Source organism: Mustela putorius, unplaced genomic scaffold (genome assembly GCF_011764305.1).
Source record: "Mustela putorius furo isolate JIRA1106 unplaced genomic scaffold, ASM1176430v1.1 tig00000596_pilon_pilon_pilon, whole genome shotgun sequence".
Classification (NCBI taxonomy): domain Eukaryota; kingdom Metazoa; phylum Chordata; class Mammalia; order Carnivora; family Mustelidae; genus Mustela; species Mustela putorius.
The window spans coordinates 10,768,533-10,787,919 of NW_025421428.1; the positions used below are offsets into that span (position 1 = coordinate 10,768,533).

Consider the following 19,387-nt stretch of genomic DNA (forward strand, 5'->3'; position numbering starts at 1 on the left):
TGTGAATGGAAGGGGCAGTGAAGGGGGGAGTGTGTGCGCTGCTAATCCCGCCACGGTTGCTTCCCCCACCCCCCCCCCACAACACACACACTTGTTGGGGGATTTAACCAACCCCAAACACTGAACTTTCCTACTCCTTATGGTGTGGGGGGGGGAGGGGTGAAGGGAAGACACCCCTCCTTCCCCCTCTCCCCGCCCCCAGCCTCCCGCCGGACTCGGCGCGGGACCCCCTCCCCGCCCCCCGCAGCCGCAGGGTGGGGGCGGGCGAGGCGCGGCGGAGGGAGGAGGAGAGGCAGGGGCGAGGTCCGCTTCAAGAAGGGGCGTGTGGCCCGAGGAGCTCGCGTTTTAGCAACTTGGAGCGGGCGAGGCGGCCGAGGGGAGGGCGAAAGTTTGCTTCCCCGACGTCAGCGCCGGGCGGGCCGCGGCGGCCGGGGGCCGAGGAGGCGGCGGGCAGCGGGGCCCGAGCGCGGGGCGGCCGGGGCGCGCTCGCTCCGACCCGCGCCTGCCACCCGCGCCGGCGACGCCGGGGCCCTCGCGGGCATGGACAGCGCGGCCGCCGCCGCCTTCGCCCTGGACAAGCCGCCGCTGGGCCCGGGGCCGCCGCCGCCGCCGCCGCCGCCGCCGCCCTCCGCGCTGGGGCCCGGCGACTGCGCCCAGGCGCGCAAGAACTTCACGGTGAGCCACCTCCTGGACCTGGAGGAGGTGGCGGCGGCCGGGCGGCTGGCGGTGCGCCCCGCGGCCAGGGCCGAGGCGCGGGAGGGCGCGGCGCGGGAGCCGTCCGGGGGCAGCAGCGGCAGCGAGGCGACGCCGCAGGACGGTGAGTGCGGGCGCCGGGCGGGGCCGCGCCGGGGTCGCCGGGGCTCCGGGGGCGTGGGAACGGAAGCGCGGGGTCCGGGGCCGGCCGGTGGGGGAAGCTCGGGGTGGGGGGAGAGAGTCCCGGGGCGCGGGCGCGGCGCGGGACCCGCTGCGGGGGGGTGGGGGTGGGGAGGCTGCCGGGCTGGCCCCGCCGCGCCGCGGGACGGTGGAGGTTGTCTGTCCGTGACCCGTGATCGCGTGGGCGGCGGGCACCAGGGCTCTCGACCCCCGGGGAGGGGGCCGGCCGCCTTTTGGCCAGAGCCACCGCCGCGAGTCGTGGGAACGGCGGGGAAGTGGGCCGCCTTTGTGCCCGGGGCGGGGGTGTGGGGGGGACAGCCCTCGGGGCCGCGCTGCCGGATCGAGTCCCCTGGGAAGTGGGTGTGATTATTAACGCGGCACAGCTAGGGAAACCGAGTCTTGCGAGGGCCAGAGCATCCAAGTCACACAACTGGGTTCCGTCCGAACTCGGCCCGCCTGCCCCCCATCCCACCCCAGCTACTGCTGGGTCCTCGGATGGGCTCCTTGGCTGGGACAGGGATGCCGGGCCCCCATCTCCCAAGCCGAAGGAGCCAGCTAGGCCTCTCTCCACTGCCGAGGTTAAAGGTCATCAGGAAAGGGCTTTAAAAACAAACAACCCACCCAAGTGGCTTTTTTTTTTCCCCTGAAAGTCACACTGGATCACAGGGGCCTGAGTCTTTGGTGAGAAGGGGGAGGGGAGGGGGAGCCAGAGCAGGAGAAGATGAAGATAAAGCCAAGGTCCCAGGCCCTGGCTGGTTTTCTCGGGGGGGGGGGGGGGGGGGGGGGGGGGGGGGGGGGGGGGGGGTGGTCAGAGGGGGTCCCCACAGGAGTCCCCACAGCTCACCCACACCCTGTGGAGGAGATAGGATGGCTGACACCACAGTCCCCGCCCCTAGCTCTGGGGAGCAGCCTGGCCTGCGGGGAGGACCACTTCCCACTCCTGGGGACCCCCACTTCCTGCACCAGCCTCCAGGTCTCAGACAAGAGAGCCCCCGGCTGGCCACATGCCCTGCTTTTCACATGAGAGAAGGTGCCGGGAAAGCGGAGGTGATTTCAGCCTCATCTGAAACCTGGTCCAGGAGCACGTGCGGACGTGAGGCATGCCTGACACACAGCTGTGCCTCGGTACCCAGCTGGTGCCAGCTGCGTCCGGTGGTTACTGGCTCCCTCCCAGGGGCGCCCGCTGCCCACCAGCCACAATGGACCGGCGTCTCCAGGGTGAGCATGAAGCCGGCCGACAGCCCCCCGCCCTGGGAGCTGGGGTTTCCCTGAGGGAAAACCAGAAGGAAGGTGTCTGGTTTGGACCAGGGGTTATAGGTGGGGAGCCTGCGGGTTCAGGAGGAGAGGGGCTCTGTTCCCCCGAGTTTCTTGCAGGACCTCGGGTCTCCTGGGAGGAGCGGGCTGGCTCAGAGCTGGCTTCCCCTAAGGGGAGAGGAGAGGGCTCTGGTGAATGCGGGACCCCCTTGGCAGCCTTGGCAGGGCAGAGGAGGAGGAGCAAACTGAAGGCGAAGCCCAGAACGAAGGGAGAAAAGGAGAGGGGGCGGCAGTCACACGGGCGGAGGGAAGGAGGCACAGGGGTTCTCTCTACTCGAGTCCTAGCCAGGGGCCGGTGCCTGTCTCCACCCTGGCCCCCAGCCGTGGGGAGAGACAGTGGAAGGCATTGCTTCTCTTGGACACAGCGGAGAAGGTTTCCAAACCCAGGGTTTTTCTGGAGAGTTCCAGAACAGCTCATGCCAGCTGGGGACATTAAGTGCCTGGAGGCACGGGAAGGGGGGGTGGTCTCTGGCAGCCCCCCAGGCAGCTTGGTGGATACTGGGCCTCCCCAGCGGCCCCCTGGGGCCTCGCCACTCTCAACTGAGCCCTGGAGGCCTGCAGGGCCTTTCCGGAGGTGGTGGGGCTTCCACACCCCAGGGTAGGACTGTACTGGGGACAGAGAAGGTACTGGGTGTGGGGGCAGGTTGGATGGGGCTAGAGCAACAACCTCCACAGACCTCCTTCCCCTCACCAGTGAGCGACAAAGGGCTGAAGGCTGAAGGGGCTCACGGCTGCCTCCGGCCTCGGAAACCCCGCCCAGCGCTGCCCGGGGAAGGGCCGTCTAGCTCAGTGCTTCCCCTGGCCCGTCTAGCTCAGTGCTTCCCCTGGCCCCCTGGGGGAGATTTTCCCCAGGCCTCTGGAAGCTGAAGCGAACAGGACAACAGGGAGAGTTCGTCAGGAAGCTTCCCCTTCCAGTGTAAAGGATTCTCTGTGTTTGGGATGGTTATATTGGGATCTTTCCTCCTCACTTTTGGTGTTTGACCATCCTTTCTTTTATGAACTAGGGATAGTAACTGGAGATTGTTTGATTTTAATGTCCTGACTTGGCGAAATTAAAAGGCAGTAACCCTATACTCATTCCTTAGATTGAAAGCAAATCACTAGTCCGTGAAATCCAAATGTTTTATATAGAGTCAAACATCTCCCCCAAGGCCAGTCCCAAGCCGCAAGCCAGGGTGCCCGCTGCCAGGCAGAGTCCCAACGCCCCGAGAGGCAGGCAGGGTAGCGGAGGCTGGGGCGCTGCGTGGCTGCTGCTGGTCTGGGAGACCCTCTCAGCTGGCCGTCTGGGTCTGGGCCTGCAGAGAGAGGACAGAAGTCAACTGCCCTGCTCTTCTTCCATAGGCTTCCCTCTCGGGCAGGTGACCCCCGCCCACTAACACTCACCACGGATGCCGGAGTCTTGAGGTCTCCAAGTGGGGGAGAAGGAACCTTTCCTCCCCGCATCTCGGTGAGCCAGGCCTGCATCACTGGACCCCTTTCCTAAGTGGCCAACTAAACCTCGGGGTGCCAGGACTCTGGACCCCAGGCCAGCAGGCATGGGCTCTGGGCTGCGACTTCTATCCCCTAGTCCTGGGCCTGTGGGGAACGCTGGCGCCTGCTGGAGATCAGGACGTGCTCAAAAGTGGGTTTTTGTGTGGCTTCTGGAGTTGTTTCTGGGCCCAAAGAAAGAAACTGACATCACAAAGAGATGGAGGACCCCGTATTAAAAATGAAGGGCCAGTGGGGAGACTCATGAGTTAAGAAAATTGATCCATTTTCAAATCTGCCAGGGTAGCAAGGTTCACGTTCTTTTTTTTTTTTTTTTTTTAATTTTTTGCTCTTTTGTTTTCCCAAAGCCACCAGTAGATGTACCCTATGCTCGCCAGTGATTTTCCCAGAGCAGGCACCCCCGGAACTGGCCGGGAAGGCTGTGGCTTCACTGGTGACTCAGAGCAAACCGGGGTCTCGCGTTCCTCCCAAATCAAACGCTGAAGTCTGCGGCCGCCGCTGAGCTATGCCAAGCACGTTAGGAAAATAAACCCTCGTTTGGTGCCTTTGCAATGACTTACAACAAAAGAAACCACATTAATAACTGAGATTTTCTTTAAAGCATTCCCTCCTGTGGGCAGGGCGGAAACAGGGATGCGGACACACTGGGAAAATAAACAAAGCTCCTGGGGAGCCCCCCCCCCCCCGCCCCCAGCCTCTGGAGGGCTGGTACCTGTTTCGGAGACCTCAGGACCAAGAGAGTCAGGGCAGCCCCGTGCTCCGAAGCTGGGGGCACAGGCTGAGCCAGGGTGACTAGAGCCCTGGGGTGGGCGGGATGGAGACCTGGGGCTCCCTCCACAGAGCCGCTCCCTCGGCCACAGCTGCTAATGGGGGCCCAGGAAGCTGAGAGTGAGCCTGGTTTGGGGTAGGGACGTGCCCCTTCCCCTTGCCACCGATGGGCGGGAATGGCCGAGTGTCTGAGCAGAAGACCGTAAGGGACCATCTAGGGCTCAGCAGAACTTGCCTCTAAGTTCTGAAAGCATTTATTGTGGTGGAATATACCCAACGGAAGGTTTACCTCTTGTACCATTTTTTAAGCACACGTTCAGGGGCATAAAGCACATTCACATTGTTGGGCAACCGTCAGTAGCTTCCGTCTCCAGACCTTTCTCATCTTCCCCGGATAAAACTCTGCACCCATGAAACACCGACTCGGCATCCCCCCTCCCCGCGCTTGGCACCCACCCCGCTCCTGTCCGTCTCTGTGAATCCCACGACTCCAGGGACCTCATGGAAGGGAAGCTTGTGACATTCGTCCTTTGCTGTCTGGCTTATGTCACCTAGCATGACGTTTTCCAATTTCCTCCACGTGGCCGCCGGTGTAAGGATCTCCTTCCTCTGGGGGGCTGAGGGATATTCCAGTGCACCTGCGAGGCTGCGCGTGTGCGTGTGTGCTCACGCCGCGTCACGACTCTCCATTCATCTGCTGCTGGACACCTGGGTGTTTCCGCCTCTAGGACGCCGTGACTAATGCCCGTGAACGTGGGTGGGCAAATACCTCTTCCCATGTCCACTTTCTGTTCTTCGGGGTTTGCGCCCAGAAGTGGAGCGGAGCGGCTCCTGGGTCTTGTGGCAATTCTAGGTTTCATGTTTGGAGGAAGCGTCACACTGTTCCCCGCAGCTGGCCATGTGGTTCAGCCACCTGCCTCCCCCAGCTCGCTGTGACAGGTGGCCACGCAGCCCCTGGGCTGGTGATGGCAGGAGCCCGGGAAGCGGGCGGCCGGGACAGTACAGGCTGGTGGGGAAAAAGACAAGAAGGGTTTCTTCCGCGAAGGGCTTTTTTCCGATCGAACCTGCTTTTCTTCCCTCTTCTCTTGCTTCCCTGCCTCCATTTCCAGGGGGCGGGGAGGGGGGGTAAAGCCTCCCCTTCCATGCGGGAGGAGCCCTGGCTTTTGCTGCCCCCTCCCTTTCCATGACCTTGATCATGTCACATCCCTCCTCTGGGCTCAGTTCCCACCTGAACAGTGGGAGGCAGGACCCAGATGTTTGAGAGGCCTCTCCTGTCCTTCATCACGGTCTGATCAGGCTGAGAAAATGCCCCAGGAACATGGAGTCTCCGGGGCCTGGGTCCTGGCGAGGGCGGCCCTTGGCACCTGCCCTGAGTGGGAAGAGGAGGCTGAGAGAGAGGCTGAGGAACCAGGTCTGGAAGCTGCGAGCCCAGGGGAATTCAGCTGGAGAGAACTGCCCGGTCCACCAGCGTGGCTGGTGGGAGGGGTGCCTCTCCGGCTTTTTCTCAGCAGGCCGGGCCCTTGCGTTAGTTCATTATTCTTGGCTCCAGGGTGGTCATGCAGATGATCGGCGTGGAGCTTGAGGGTGTGGCACAGGAGCCTTGGACCAGCTAGCGTGCCACAAGGGCCCTTCCCCATGGGCAGAAACTCAACAGGGCTAGAGCTTTCTTCCCTCCCAGAAGACTCTGGAAAAGTAGCTTGGGAGCAGCAGTGATAACACCTGCCTGCACACCACACTTGAGGCCCAGAAAGCAACCCGAGACTCAGTGTTGCCATCTGTGAAATGGGCACCATGGACAGGGATGTCCCTCTAGGTGTGGTGAGCCCCGAGTGGGTCATGTCCACAGCTGCCCCGTGAGTCAGGCAGGACTAAGGACATGCCGTCCCTATTTTTTGGAGGCCCAGAGAGGCAAAGCAACCGGCCCAAGGTCTCCCAGCTGGGAAGGGAGGCGTGGGATTTATTTGGGGAACCAAAGGGGGCAGAGAGGCAGGAAGGGATAGGCCTGGAGGGCTGCACGGAGTCGGGCTATTACATGGGCCTGTGCCGCGTTGAGTTTCTAAATGGGTAAAGACAAGAAGGAGGGGGTTGGGTGGCCTGTCCCAGGCAGGAAGGTGAGGTCAGATGGGATAAGGTGAAACTTGACAGGCTCGCGTGGCGTCCAAGACCCAAAGGACGGTGGCTGACCCCAGGTGCGAGCGAATCTTGGGGGTGATTTAAGGGAGAGCCCGTGGGTCCCCTGAATGCATCCTCCAAATGGCACAACAGGGTTGGAACCTGGCCAGGGGCTGCCCTGGGCTTGGAGGCTGGGGGAGGGGACAAGGGACAGGGGTCGTGCCAGGGACTCAGGGAGAGTGGCCGGCGGCCGTCACAGGCTCGTTGACTGGGCGCTCGCCGTGTGCCCCCCAGGACTCCACAGACCTGCCGGAGCCCCACTGTCCCACCAGCACGGAGTGGGTCCTCTCATCGTCCCCGTTCTGCGTGGAGGGAAATGAGCCCCTGGCCGAGGCCCCATCTTCCTGAGGATTTAGGGTTCCAGCCCAGATCTGTCCTGTTCGGAAGCCCTTGTTTTCTGCTACTCCCCAAGGCCATCCCTGGAGCCCCTGGGAGGCGTGCTGGTCTCCCAGGCAGGTGTGGGCTGCACTCAGGGGGCCATGGGGCAGCCCACCGAAGGGGTCCCCTCAGCGGGGTGGTCTGGATCACAGGCCCATGGGAGGCACTGTCGGGGTCCGCTCAGCTTGGGTTTGGGAAGGTGTGAAGTGAGTGGTGGTGGGGGGAGGTCCTCTACCCTTCCTGTCTAGAAATATCCAGAATGGTCTCCTTCTATGCAGGCCCGTCTGCAGCCTCCCAGACCCAGGAGAGCAGCGGAGGGTCCCTGACTCAGGAACATGGACAGGGCGGCCCCCTTGCCCAGTCTGGCTCCGCCCCCAGGCTAACCCACTCGCTCACTCCATGGCCCTTTGCCGAGGGCCGACTACGTGTCAGGCCTCGAGCTGCTGCCACCTGCGCAGACCCTCAGACCCCAGGCTCCGGTGAGGTTTCCAGGGGCTGAGAGCGACAAGCACGGGCCGGGCGGGGGGCAGGGGGACGATGGTGAGAGTTGCCCAGAGAAGCCACGGCCTCACAACCACCACCGTCCCGCGGCTGCGTCCGAGGGAGACCCCTGCGGCATCTCCGAGTCAAGGCTGGTCCTCAAACCTGACCTCATCTGGCTTAACACAGTCACCGGTTGTCTCTGTTTTTCTCATTCTGTGGTAGGTCACTGAAGACCTGGTCACGGGCTGGCATTTTGGGGACCACGTGGTAGACTGGTTTTCCCAGACACACAGACAGAGATGCACTCCCGCACACAACCCCACACACACACCTACTCACACACATAAACCCCTCTCCCTCACACATGCACACACACGAACCCACTCATACTCACACACAACATTCCCAAATGCACACACAACCCCCCCCCCCACAAACCCTTTCACGTCTCCTGCCACGGCCCAATTTACACACTCACACACACACACACAAACCCAGTCGCTTGCACACACATACCTTCATCAACACACGCTGACATGCACCTGCACACTCTCAACACCCACACACTCACGCCCCTTTGTCAGGGCTCCAACCGGGGCCCAACAGATCAAGTCCAGGCTCTGAGTGGGCAGGGGCCGCGGGCAGCCGGTGAGCGGTGAGCGGCCCGTAAGGCTCGGGGATGGGCCAAAGGGTTAAGTGGCTTTTGTGAGGCGGCTGCGGCGAGTAGGAGAGCACCGGGGAGGGGGGCTTCCTGCCTAGACAGAGGGGGACGGTATCCGGCCTGCTCCCATGCTGAGCAGTCAGGGTGCTCCAGGGGCCAGGAGAGGGCCTGGGGGCAGGGGGCACGCGGCGGGGGCTCCTCACCCGGGGGCTGGCTCGCGGGTGGCAGTGGGGGCAGAGCTCACCCCGGCCAGAGGGCAGGAGTCGTGGAATCTCAGGTTCGCTAAACAACCCAGATGCTCTCACTGCCCCTATGAGGCTGTGTCCCTCCCACATCTGGGAAGCTGCCTGTCCCCAGCCTGGCTCCGAGAGCCACCGTGATGACAGGCGCCGTCCACACGGGGCACTTTACAGCCGGTGATACCTTTTATTAGATCCTAAAAGACGAAGTAGGCTCTGGAAGACATTATTTTTGGTCCCTCTTGTGATCCATTCTGCTTTTCCGTGCATGGGAGGGGCAGCTGGGACCTTCCGGTTGGCGGGGCGGGAGGGGGCATGGGGGCCAGGAGGTGGACAGGAGCTGCCGGGCAGTCTTTGGGGGACGGTCCTTGGTGTGGAGCAGTGAAAGGGTGAGGGGCCGGGACAGGGAAATTGGAAGCTTCCACAGGGGCCTTTCCACCCCAGAGCCGAGCGAGCACCTTGTAGCCTGAGAGCCGACCAGGTCAGGGGTGTTACCTTTGTGGCCCTGCTCCCCAGGAGGCCTTAGGTGGGGCCCCGGACGCGGCCTGTCGCAGGTCTGAGGGAGTTTGCACCGTCTGTTCGTCAACACGTGGTCCCAGAAATCACTGCATGAGAATCACCGGGGCAGCCGGTTGAAATGCATGTCCTAGGGCCGCACCCCAGCCCACAGCACGATGCTCCACAGGGCCTGGGCATCTGCATTTAATAGGTTCCCCATCATCTTTCTGTGCACGAAAGGGTGAGCACCCCTGGACTGCCACAGACCCTGCAGCTGCCAGCGGTGGGGCATGGCGGGGGCGGGGGACCCTCTACCTCTCCTGTCACTGCCAAAGCCCCCTCCCAGCATCCTGCCTGCCCGCCGCTGTCCTGTGGGGTCCCCAGGGCCAGGCTGTCCACCGGCCCCAGGTACTGCCCCCTGGGTCCCCCATCCCACCTCCTGGCCCGTCCTCCCCCCTTGCCGTGGGCGCAGACGTTTCCACGCCAGAGATGGCCTTATTAAAAGTGACATTTAACCAGAGCTGGAATTACCACGTGGATGACTGCAACCCGCGGAATCAAAGCGGGAGCCGCCGGGCGCGCCTGGCAGGGGCCCGGGGCCTCTCCTGTACCAGAGCTCGGCGCGGGCCTCCCATATAAAACCCCCGCAGAACGCCGAGGTCTTGAAAGCCAGTGCACCTCCTTTCATTAGACTAACAAATAACACGTAACAGAAAACATCTGTTAACAGCAGCCCCTAATGCTCTCAAGATGGTCCTGCGGGCGGCCGGTCCAGCCAGCGGGCAGCCAGGCCACGCGGGGCCCGGGGTCTGGCCGCCCCCCTTCTCAGGGTGGGTGCGGGGCCCTCCGGGGAGCCCGGCCCCCGTCCCGGTCTGTCCTGGGCCTTCTGCCTCTGCATCCCCCACCCCTGCTGAGACTCTCTTCTTGCTGATGACAACGGGTCAACCGAGGGTCTGTTTGCATGGGGACCGTCCACACCGGCTGTGTGACCTGGGTGGGTTTCTTCCTCTCTCTGAGCGCCTGGGTCAGCAACCGGGAGAGGAACCGTGCGTCCTAGCAGGACGGACATACAGACACAGGGCAGTGCTGGAGCCGAGTACAGGTAGACACGGGTATCTGCTGTTAGGATTCCAGTGCAGGACGTGGAGGCTCGGAGAGCCTAAGTGACTCACCCCGTTCCCCGAGCCTTCGAGCCCCCCAGTCCACTTTTCCATGATGCGGAGATGCACAGAGCGAAAGGCGGCCGCCTCCCTGCAGCGAAGGGCAGAGGACGAGCTTCTCTTGAGAGCCCGGGCTGACCCGGTCCTCGCGGAGGCCCCACGTCCCCTCGCAGCCCCCCACCGCTCCCCCTGTGGGCTGGAAGCCAGAGGGGCCTCCCAATGCCACATTTTCCCAGCTGGGAGCCTGGAGACCCGGCTTCCTCTCTGGGACCTGGAGGTGGAAGGGCTGCCTCCCACACAAGGGGCCGGCTGGCCGGAAGGACATCCCAGGAACGGGACAGAAGACAGCCTGGCACTTTGTTCCCTGATTCTCCTCAGGGCGAATCTTAACCCCCTCCCCACACCCTCCAAGAGACACCTTGCTTTGGGTTCCAAGAACACTGGGTGGGACCCCTTAATTTGCACATTCATTCGGTGCACAGGTGTGTTGTTTTGAGACATTGTGCTGGGAAAACCCCAGGGGACAGGCGCGCTCTGGGCCCTGACCAAAGAGTGGAGCATGACGGCAGTGTCGTTCGCTTGCTGCCTGCTGTCCTGCCCTATCTGCCTGCCTCCCCTCTTACAGATAAGGAAACTGAGCCTCAGAAAGGCCGAGTGACTTGCCCAAAGCTAGAGTCTCGGGGCAAGGCCGGCCACCCCATGCCGGGCCCCCAGATGGCCGAGGAGCCACAGTGACCTCTTGCTGGAAGCGTCCTGGGCCCTGCCAGGGAGAGGCTATGCCTCCCGCCTTCCCAGTTCTCATCCAGAAACTTCTGCAGTGCGCTGAGGAAGGCACGGGTTTTTCCAGGACCCCTTCGTGCAGGGCCCGCCCCCCTAGCAGTCAGGCAGGAGGACCCCAGGGCAGTGTGGGGCCGGAGGGGGCCGGGGGCTGGGGCCTGGGGAGGGACCCCAGCCTTTGGGACTCTCATGTTTCCTAGGGACATTGTGTTTTAACTTCCACAGAGCCGGCTGCCCAGCCAGGGCAACCCCGGGCAGGGAGAGTGTCAGGGCTCCAAGCGGGAAATGGCTGGAGACAAGAAGGAAAAATGCTCTGCTCTGGTTTCACTGGGAAGGAATGAAGGAAAGGCAAAGATCTAAGTGGCCGAAAGCGAGGTCACTGTTCCAGGCAACTGTTGCTGGTGCAGTGAACTCAGGGCCAGGCTGGCCAGGGCTCCCAGGATGGCGACCTCACTAGAGGAAGGTTGGGGGAGGCATCCCAGGGACGCTGCCCTCCTGCCTTCCTTCCTTCCAAAGATATTTGTTGAGCACCTGCCCCGTGTCAGGCGTACGCTGGATATCGGGGTCCCAGCTGGGATCAGGGAGGTGCGGTCCTTGCCAGGAAGGAGATGTCCTGGCTGCTAGGAGATCAGATAATGGGGCCCCCTACTTGGTCTGGAGGGTCAGGGAAGGCTTCCTGGAGGAGTAAGCCAAAAGAAGAGGTGCCGAAAGGTGCTTCAGGTGGTGGGAAGAAGAGACGCAGAGGTTCAGAGGTGAGAAAGAGACCGGCTGTTCCAGGAGCAGAGGGACAGGAGGGAGCGAGCCCATGAGCGAGGCCTGGTCCGAGACTTGTCATCGTATTATTAAGAACCGCCAGAGTGCCTTCTGCTCGTCTGTGCGTGTCCGGAGTCTCCAGAGCGCCCAGGCCCTCTCCGGGAGCTCTCTTGGTGAGCCAGTTTTCCCCTGCCGTGTGGGAAGTGAGTGGCTACCTTGGGAACCGTGTCCTCAGTAAGGCGCTTGTCCTCGACATGTTCCTCAGCCTGGCTGGCCCAGAGCCTCTGGGGCTGTGCCCACTCCTGACCCCACCCAGGCTCTCCAGGCTTGCCCAGGAGGAGATGGACAAGGGGCACCATGATGCTGAATCAGAAGCTGGAGCTCGACCCATGCAGATGCCCGAGATCCTGGAACAGGGGCAACCTCCCTGGTCCTCTGTGCAGCTCAGTGGTGACACTAGTTTAGAAACAAAGCTGGCCCCAGAGAGGTGCAGTGGGTCTCCCACCTTCTCGGGGGCAAGGCATGCTGCTGATAGGGCCTGGGTTGGCTGTGCGATTCTGGCCCCAAACGCACCCCCGATTTCTGACGATCTTGGGAAAGCACCTTATTTCCCTGAGCCTCAAGCTCTGAATCAGCAAAATGGGCATAGTGGTAGCTCTGGGAGCTTGGGCTGCTCCGAGGAGCTGATGAAATCAGGCAGGCAGGGGCTCAGGGCGACGCCCATTTGGCCAATTTATTTTCTCTTTCACTCTCTCTGACACTTGGGAAGAGGGGACAGACACCCGGCTCAGGACCGCTAAGCCCTCTCCCAGTTGGAAAAACTAAGAAGAGTGAAGTTTCCCAAGGCCCCACTGGAAAAGGAGCTGAGGTTAGGAACAAGAGTTTTGGGCCCCAGGAGCTAGCTAGCTCTAGTGGCCTTTGCCAGTACCTAACTCTGCTTTCCAAAGAGGGGACCGTTGATCCAGCCCTGGGCGTCCCACCTCCCACAACCCTGCCCAGCGACTGGGGTCCCCTGTCTGGAAGGATGGCCTGGATCTGCCGCAGCCCCAGCCTGGCTGGGACGGACTGCCACTCCTAGGCAGAATAAGCATCTTGCTTTATTTTCCACGGCCCAAGCTGTAACCATGTATAATTTCATGACAAATACCGCCTATAAAACACAACACAACTATTTTTATAATGTGGCATTTGAGGTTAAAAATTCAAATTAGAGATTAATTGCAACTTCTAGAAGTTCTGTGGATAAGACGGCTCAGGGAGAAAGGCTGAGATATTCAGATATGCTCCCTCAGGGATTGCACATGGGTTCTTACCACATAGTGAGAACATGTGTGTGCTCACACTCACACGCACGTGCAAACACACACAAACACACACACACTCAGTGATCCCTGGGCTCCAGCAGATCCCACATTTAGACATGGTGTTTGCACTCATAGGAAAGCTGATCTTTTTTTTTTTTTTTTAAGATTTTATTTATTTATTCGACAGAGAGAGATCACAAGTAGGCAGAGAGGAAGGCAGAGAGAGAGGAGGAAGCAGGCTCCTCGCTGAGCAGAGAGCCCGACGCGGGACTCGATCCCAGGACCCTGAGATCATGACCTGAGCCGAAGGCAGCGGCTTAACCCACTGAGCCACCCAGGCGCCTGGAAAGCTGATCTTGATGCTGGCTCCTTTCTCTGCCTGGGACCCCAATGTCCAAGTGGCCATCAGAAGCAGGTTCCGTGTGGATCTGGGTTTGTAGGCTGGTGGCAGGGTGGGGAAATGCACAGAGCTCGGGGCACCAAGAAAAGAAGTGAAGGTACCAGATTTACCTCCACTGGGAGCCAGCTCTTAGCTTCTCCCTAAACCCTCTTTTCCCTCTGCCTCTCAGAAACCAGAACCAGATGGGAATCTAAGTGAATAGTGGGTCTGTGGACAGGGCAGACAGCGTGGGAGGGAGCCCCAGGCAGGGAGGAGGGAGAAAAGCTGAGAAAGCCCCATTCCCAAGAGATCAGAGGTGGGCTGTATCTCCTTTGGCCCCTAGGGGCTGGCCTGGAGGCCCCGCAGGAGAAGCTCAGGGTTCTGGAGAGCTCTGTAGCAGCTTCTTGGGCTCTGCGGCTTGTGACAAATGTCGGCTGCTTTTTGCAAACCGGTGTCCTCTGCACAGCAGATTTTCATCTCTACCTCCCCCTGCTACAGGCAGGCCTCTGAGAGGGGCCATGGTCCCTGTTAGGAAGGCAGCAGTTCTGAGGAGTTCATAACCAAGGGCTGGGGCCTCGTGCGTGGCCTTGTGTGTCCAAACGGCGCCCACGGAGAAGAGGTCCGGAGTGGGGCCAGTGAGTCCGACCCAGCCCAAGTGGTTCCCTGGGGCAAAGGGTTTCCCCTTTTGGGCCTCAGTTTCTTCATCTGCAAAGGAAGGATATGGACACGTGGGTTGTGAGGATGCAGAATTGGAAGCACTTGGCCAGGGACTGGCCCTCGGCCACCTGCCATGTCATCACTGCCGTTGCTAGAGCCAGCAGCTCCCTCGGGGGTAACAAGTCATCTCCCCGAGGAAGCTCCCACTTGGGTCTAAGCTCAGGGCATGCATCTCCCCCCCTCCGATCTTTACAGAAGGCCATCCACATTCCCATTTCACAGCTGAGAAGTAGAGGTTCTTCTACTCAACATATTTCTTGAGCCCCGTGCTAAATGCAGACCCGGGGCAGATACCCCCCCATCTGCCTTTAGGAGCTTCCAGGCAACCTGCGACAGGTGATTATCTGATAATGACACAGACAAGTAATGAATTGCAGTGCCAGTAAATTCCATCAAGTTGAGGAGCATGGGGACCCCTGGGGCTCAGAAACAGGCGTTGTCATCCCAAGGCTGCACAGTAGAGGTGGAGTCAGACCCCGGAGCCCTCCCATCCCAGCTCTCCCCACGGTGCAACGCTCTGGCTGTCCAGAGCCCCCAACCCTACCCCAACAGGCTGCAAAGACCCACATCCCAAATCACCTGGGAGACACGACCACGACAGCACATGCAGCAGGGGCAGGGCTCGAACAGAGGAGGCAGAATAACGAAGTCCGGCCCACAAGTCTCTGGAGTGCTGTACTTGGGGGAGGGGGTTCTCCTAGTGGGGGCACACCGCTCTAGTTCTGCCAGGGCAAGGGTGAGGGTCCAGGTGTAGGTGAGGCTCCAGCTTTGTGCTAGTCAGTGCTGCCACCTACAACGGAGAGAAAACCGGCCCCAAGTGGCTTAAGAGGAAGAAAAATCATGATGCACATCACTAAAAAATCCAGGGCGGGACTTCAGGCACTGCTGGATCCAGGACTAAACCATGGAGCAGCCGGTATCTCTCTCCCAGGGTCTCTCTCTGCTGGGATTGGGTCCCTGCCCACCTTCGAGCCAATCACAGAGGAGCTGAGTGCTGATTGGCTGAGAGCGGTTGTGTGGGTTGGGTTTCAGCCAACCCCTCTGACCTGGATAGGGGGAGGCTGCTCTCCAGGGAGTCGCTGCCTGACATCACAGAGCTTACGTTTAGGAGGAAGAGTTCCCCCAAATACCACTGGGGGCTGCTTTATGTGCTTCATATGTATGGTCTCCCCTAACACAGAGGGACCTTTATATGCCCTCTTTATAGATGAGGCAGTGGAGGCTCCGAGAGTTCAAGTAACTTTCCCAAGGTCACCCGCCTTGTAGGTGGAGGAACACGTCAACCATGGCCCTTAAAGCAACCAACGCCCATCCCGGTGGCCTGGGCAGCTGGCTCTGGGACCACTTTAATGCCATCTTGTCCCCTGCCACGGGGACAGACTGCTATGTCACTGGGACCCTGCACGCCTCTCCTCTGGGACTGAGTGTGTCCGTTTGGCCCCGTGGGTCTGTCCAGCTCCCACAGAATCTGAGCGGTCTGTGTCCTGGGCTGAAGGCTGGTGGCAGGAAGCCATGGAAGTAGCTTCAGAAGGGGGTGGTCCCTGCCCTTGCGGGGGAGCTGAGCATGGGACCCCCATCCAGTAGCAGTGCCCCCCTCCCATGACATCAAACCCTCCATGGCAAATGCACTTTCTGCACAGTGAAGAGTGACAGTGGATCTGGGTTGTTCAGCTGACATGCTGTCACCTGCGGCCAACATGTCCTTACCCATCTGTTAATTACCCTTCCACAGTGTATTCTGGAACCCATAAAAACTGTATTCCTATAGGAAGTGGTGCCTAAGGTGGGAGGTGAAGAACTGGGCTGGCTTTAAGGCTAAGCGGAAAAGTGTTCTAGCCAGAGGGAACAGCATTTTCGAAGAGGGGAAGTGACAGAATGCAGCTGGTCGGAGGCTTGTGGGGGGCGGGCAGGGAACGAGAGGAAGCTCTGGAAGAGGGCGTAGGTCCTGAGACCGGGATTCAGATTGGTCTGGCCTTTTGACTCTTCTCTGGGTCTCGCTCGGGACCAGGGAGAGGAGAGTGAGGACTCAGGGCGCAAAACATCAGGAGACGCTCATTGGCGGGGCTGTGCCAGGGCAGGGTGGACATCTGAGAGGGGGTGCCCCACCCTGACTCAGCGTCTGCTCACTCAAGAAGAGGTCCCGGCTCACCAGGAGCCTCAGACTCCGTCTTCACAATCAGCAGCCCCTCCTCCCCTGCCCTCCGCTCTGCAAACACTCCAGCATCCTGATTTTGTGAGTGGGGGGCCTTCGTGGGTCTGGTGGTGGGGGAGGGTCTCAGCAGAATGTTAATGAAATCAGAGCTGCCCAGGTTGGGGCCAGGCCCTGGCTAGGGGAGAATTAAGCAAATGTGCCCAGCCTGTTGCAGACTCTTTTCCATACTGGATTGGTGCTGGCTGAGGGACACCCACCCGCAGCGCAGCCCCCTGCAGAGGGGGTGGGGACATATGACTGTGGGGGAGCAGGTTGCTCCCTCAGTCCTGGGAGCCTGCCAGGCGTTGGACATTCAGGGACGCTTCATAGAAGGGAGGGGCAAAGATGGGCCTCGTGGCTTGGCAGGGAGCTTGGCCAGTACAGCCCTCCCCCTCTGGAGAGGTGAGGTGTACAGAGGGCCCATGTCATGCTTGTCAGCCCTAGCAACACTGTGGGACCCGTATCTTGACTGCTTTCCAGATGTCACCCCTCGGAGCCCTCACAGCCATCCATGGATCACGTGTTATACAGACAGGGAAACTGAGGCACGGGGCAGGGACATGATTTGCCAGGGCTGCAGAACCAGCAGCCTGATTTGTGGCCTCTTTTGGTCATTGGACCCGAGTCCTGGAATCATCATAACAACCCGGTGGGGAGGGTCCTCTTATTACACCCCCTCGAGATTTGGAAGGAGATGGGGGCATGGCCCAGGAGCTAAGGGCAGGGAGACTCTAGCTAAGATCCCAGCTGGGCAAGCTTGGGCAGGCCACACGGAGACTCTCTGGACCTGTTTCCCCTCTTGAGAAGCAAGTTAACAACCCTGTCCCCTTTGCACCGTCTCTAAGGGTGGGTGAGAGAGGGTTTTGAGGGTGGGAAGGGCCCCCCGATGGGAAGGGGTGCTCGTTTGAAGAGCCCTCCTCTACCCAGGCTCCATGGTGAGCTGCCCACCTCCCGCTCCGCCTCTCCTTCTCCCTCTCCCTCTGTGCCCCCTCCCTGAACACCCGCAACGGCACACATCAACCTCATTGTTTTCTCCATGATGCACCATCGACGTCAGGACGAGGTCTAACCGACTCTGAAGGAGAAAGGCCGGGAGGGCTCCCTGGGTCCGCGCTTCAGCTGCTCCGTCCTACCTCCGTTCAGTCACATGGGGCCCAGAGAGGCAGCTGGGAGCTCACAGCCTTGGAGGACTTGGGACAGGGGCGCAAGCATGAAAGTGAGTCCCGAGGAGGCAGAAGCAGACATATGCGCAAGGCGTTCGGGGCTTTTCTCGTGGAGTCTTGCAGGATGAGTAGGAGCTTGTGTTGAGAGTTCGCGCCTCACCACCCTCGGCCGCCTGGCTTCGGATGGAGCAAACCCCTCCTTCTCATTCATAGAACGGAACAGAAAGTGCCTGGTCTGCTGAGACTCCCCAGAAGTTAAGGACAATGAGGGTCTCCCAGGAAGGAGGTGAGGTATGCTAGGGCAGGGGTGTTCTGCCTTGTTCTTTTCCGAGAGGCCCGTGGCTTAGGGCTGCTGAGCCCATGACCCAGGGAGACACTCCTGTTCTTAGCGCACCCTCGCCTGCTTTCCAAATCTCTCCTTTCAGCTTCCCCGTCTTCTCTGAGCGGAAGCCTGCCCACTCGGGTCTGAATCCTGACTCTGCCAACCAGCTAGCTGGATGACCTCGGGCAGGTCCTCATGGTCCCTGAGCCCTGGTTTCCCTGCCCGGAAAAGGGGGATCAGTGAGAGTGTCGGTCTCCCAGCACGGTGCACTGGGCTCAGCGCCCTGCACACGTGTGCGGACCGAGTCCAGCGTGTCTCGTTCTCCTGCCTTACGCCGGCACCGATGCTCGGTTACCTGAGTTACCGCCTGGGACAAGCCACTTCGCAGGTGGAGGAATGGGCTTATTTTGGCTAAGTGGCCTGTGGCCACAGTACAGGGGGCTCGACTAGGCCTGTCGGATGGCATTGTCAGGGAGGGGTTCTCGATCCTCGACTGCACAGTGTGAGTGCTCGGTGAGTGCTCGTGGCCAGGCTCAGAGCCTGAGTCAGACTCTGGAGGGTGGGGGGCTGGTTGGGGGCAGGGGGACTTGACCTCTTATTTTAAAATCTCCACCCAGGGATTGTGCTGAGCAGCTACCCTGAGGACCCCAGTTCCGCCCTGCGGCCTCTGTCCCTCCCACCACACCCAACCCATCCTCCCCTTCCCTCGCAGCCTCTGTTTTGGGGGGATGAACCCCCTTCCCCTGATAATTGGTAGGAAATCTGAGTTTTTCTCTGTAAGGACTTTTCAGCCTTCTGGGCACACCCTTGAGGGTGATGAGTCACTTTAGAAAGACCCCAGGGCTCAGCGGGGTTTTTGTTAGACACACAGGTTGCATCAAATCACTGGGAAGGACCTGAACCCTGGCGAACACGGAGCAGGAGGTGGGGGCTTCACAGACCCCCCCGCCAAGGGCGACAGTTCTCGGGGGACAGACAGGGGCTATCACCATTCATACAATATCTGGTTTCCAAATCCAGAATGGCCTGTACACCGTGATGCTGCCGCGGACGAAACCCTCCTCCAGGGATTCGCGGAAATGGGCAAAACAGAGACTCCCCTCCCTTGGGTGCTTGGAAACCGCAGGGGCGGGCGGGCCAGCATCCGCTTGTGCTGCCTCACGAGTGCCCGCCAGGAGACTGCCCGGGATTTTGGAAGCTAGTTGCCAAAGACAGATGTTCTCAAAAGTTAAATTAAATAAAGTTACAATGACACAAACTGTCTGGAAAACAAAGGCGATATATACTGAGAACTCACCTCTTACCAGTTTACTGCACTGACTACGGTTTATAGGCTTGGGATTTTGGGCATTTATGGTATCTGGATGGTGCAAATACTGTATCCTGGGGTGCTTCTGTGCCTGACCTCCCAATCTGGACTTCGTTGGCATCATGTTATAGCTGGAAGTTGGCCGTGGTGGAAGTATTTATACCCCAGAAATGGACAAACATCAATCCAGGGTCCCTTCTCACAGAGGACCGATTGTTAAATATCTAGCAGCACACCACAGGCTGTAGTTAATTTTTTTTCCTTTTTGTTTTCCCTTTTATTTATTTATTTATTTAAAGGTTTTACATATTTATTTGACAGAGATCACGAGTAGGCAGAGAGGCAGGCAGAAAGGGAGAGGAAGGGACGCTCGATCCCAGGACCCTGAGATCATGACCTGAGCCAAAGGCAGAGGCTTTAACCCACTGAGCCACCCAG

General features: G+C 60.2%; 1 protein-coding gene across 1 annotated transcript in view; it reads left to right on the forward strand.

Moving 5' to 3' along the window:
- Window positions 1-297: 297 nt before the first annotated feature.
- PRRX2 (paired related homeobox 2) overlaps window positions 298-19,387 on the forward strand; it is a 42,729-nt gene continuing 23,639 nt past the window's right edge. The window contains exon 1 of the mRNA XM_045082575.1: window positions 298-817. Coding sequence (XP_044938510.1) covers window positions 541-817 — 277 coding nt within the window. The 5' untranslated portion in view covers window positions 298-540. The remainder of the gene's footprint in view (window positions 818-19,387) is intronic.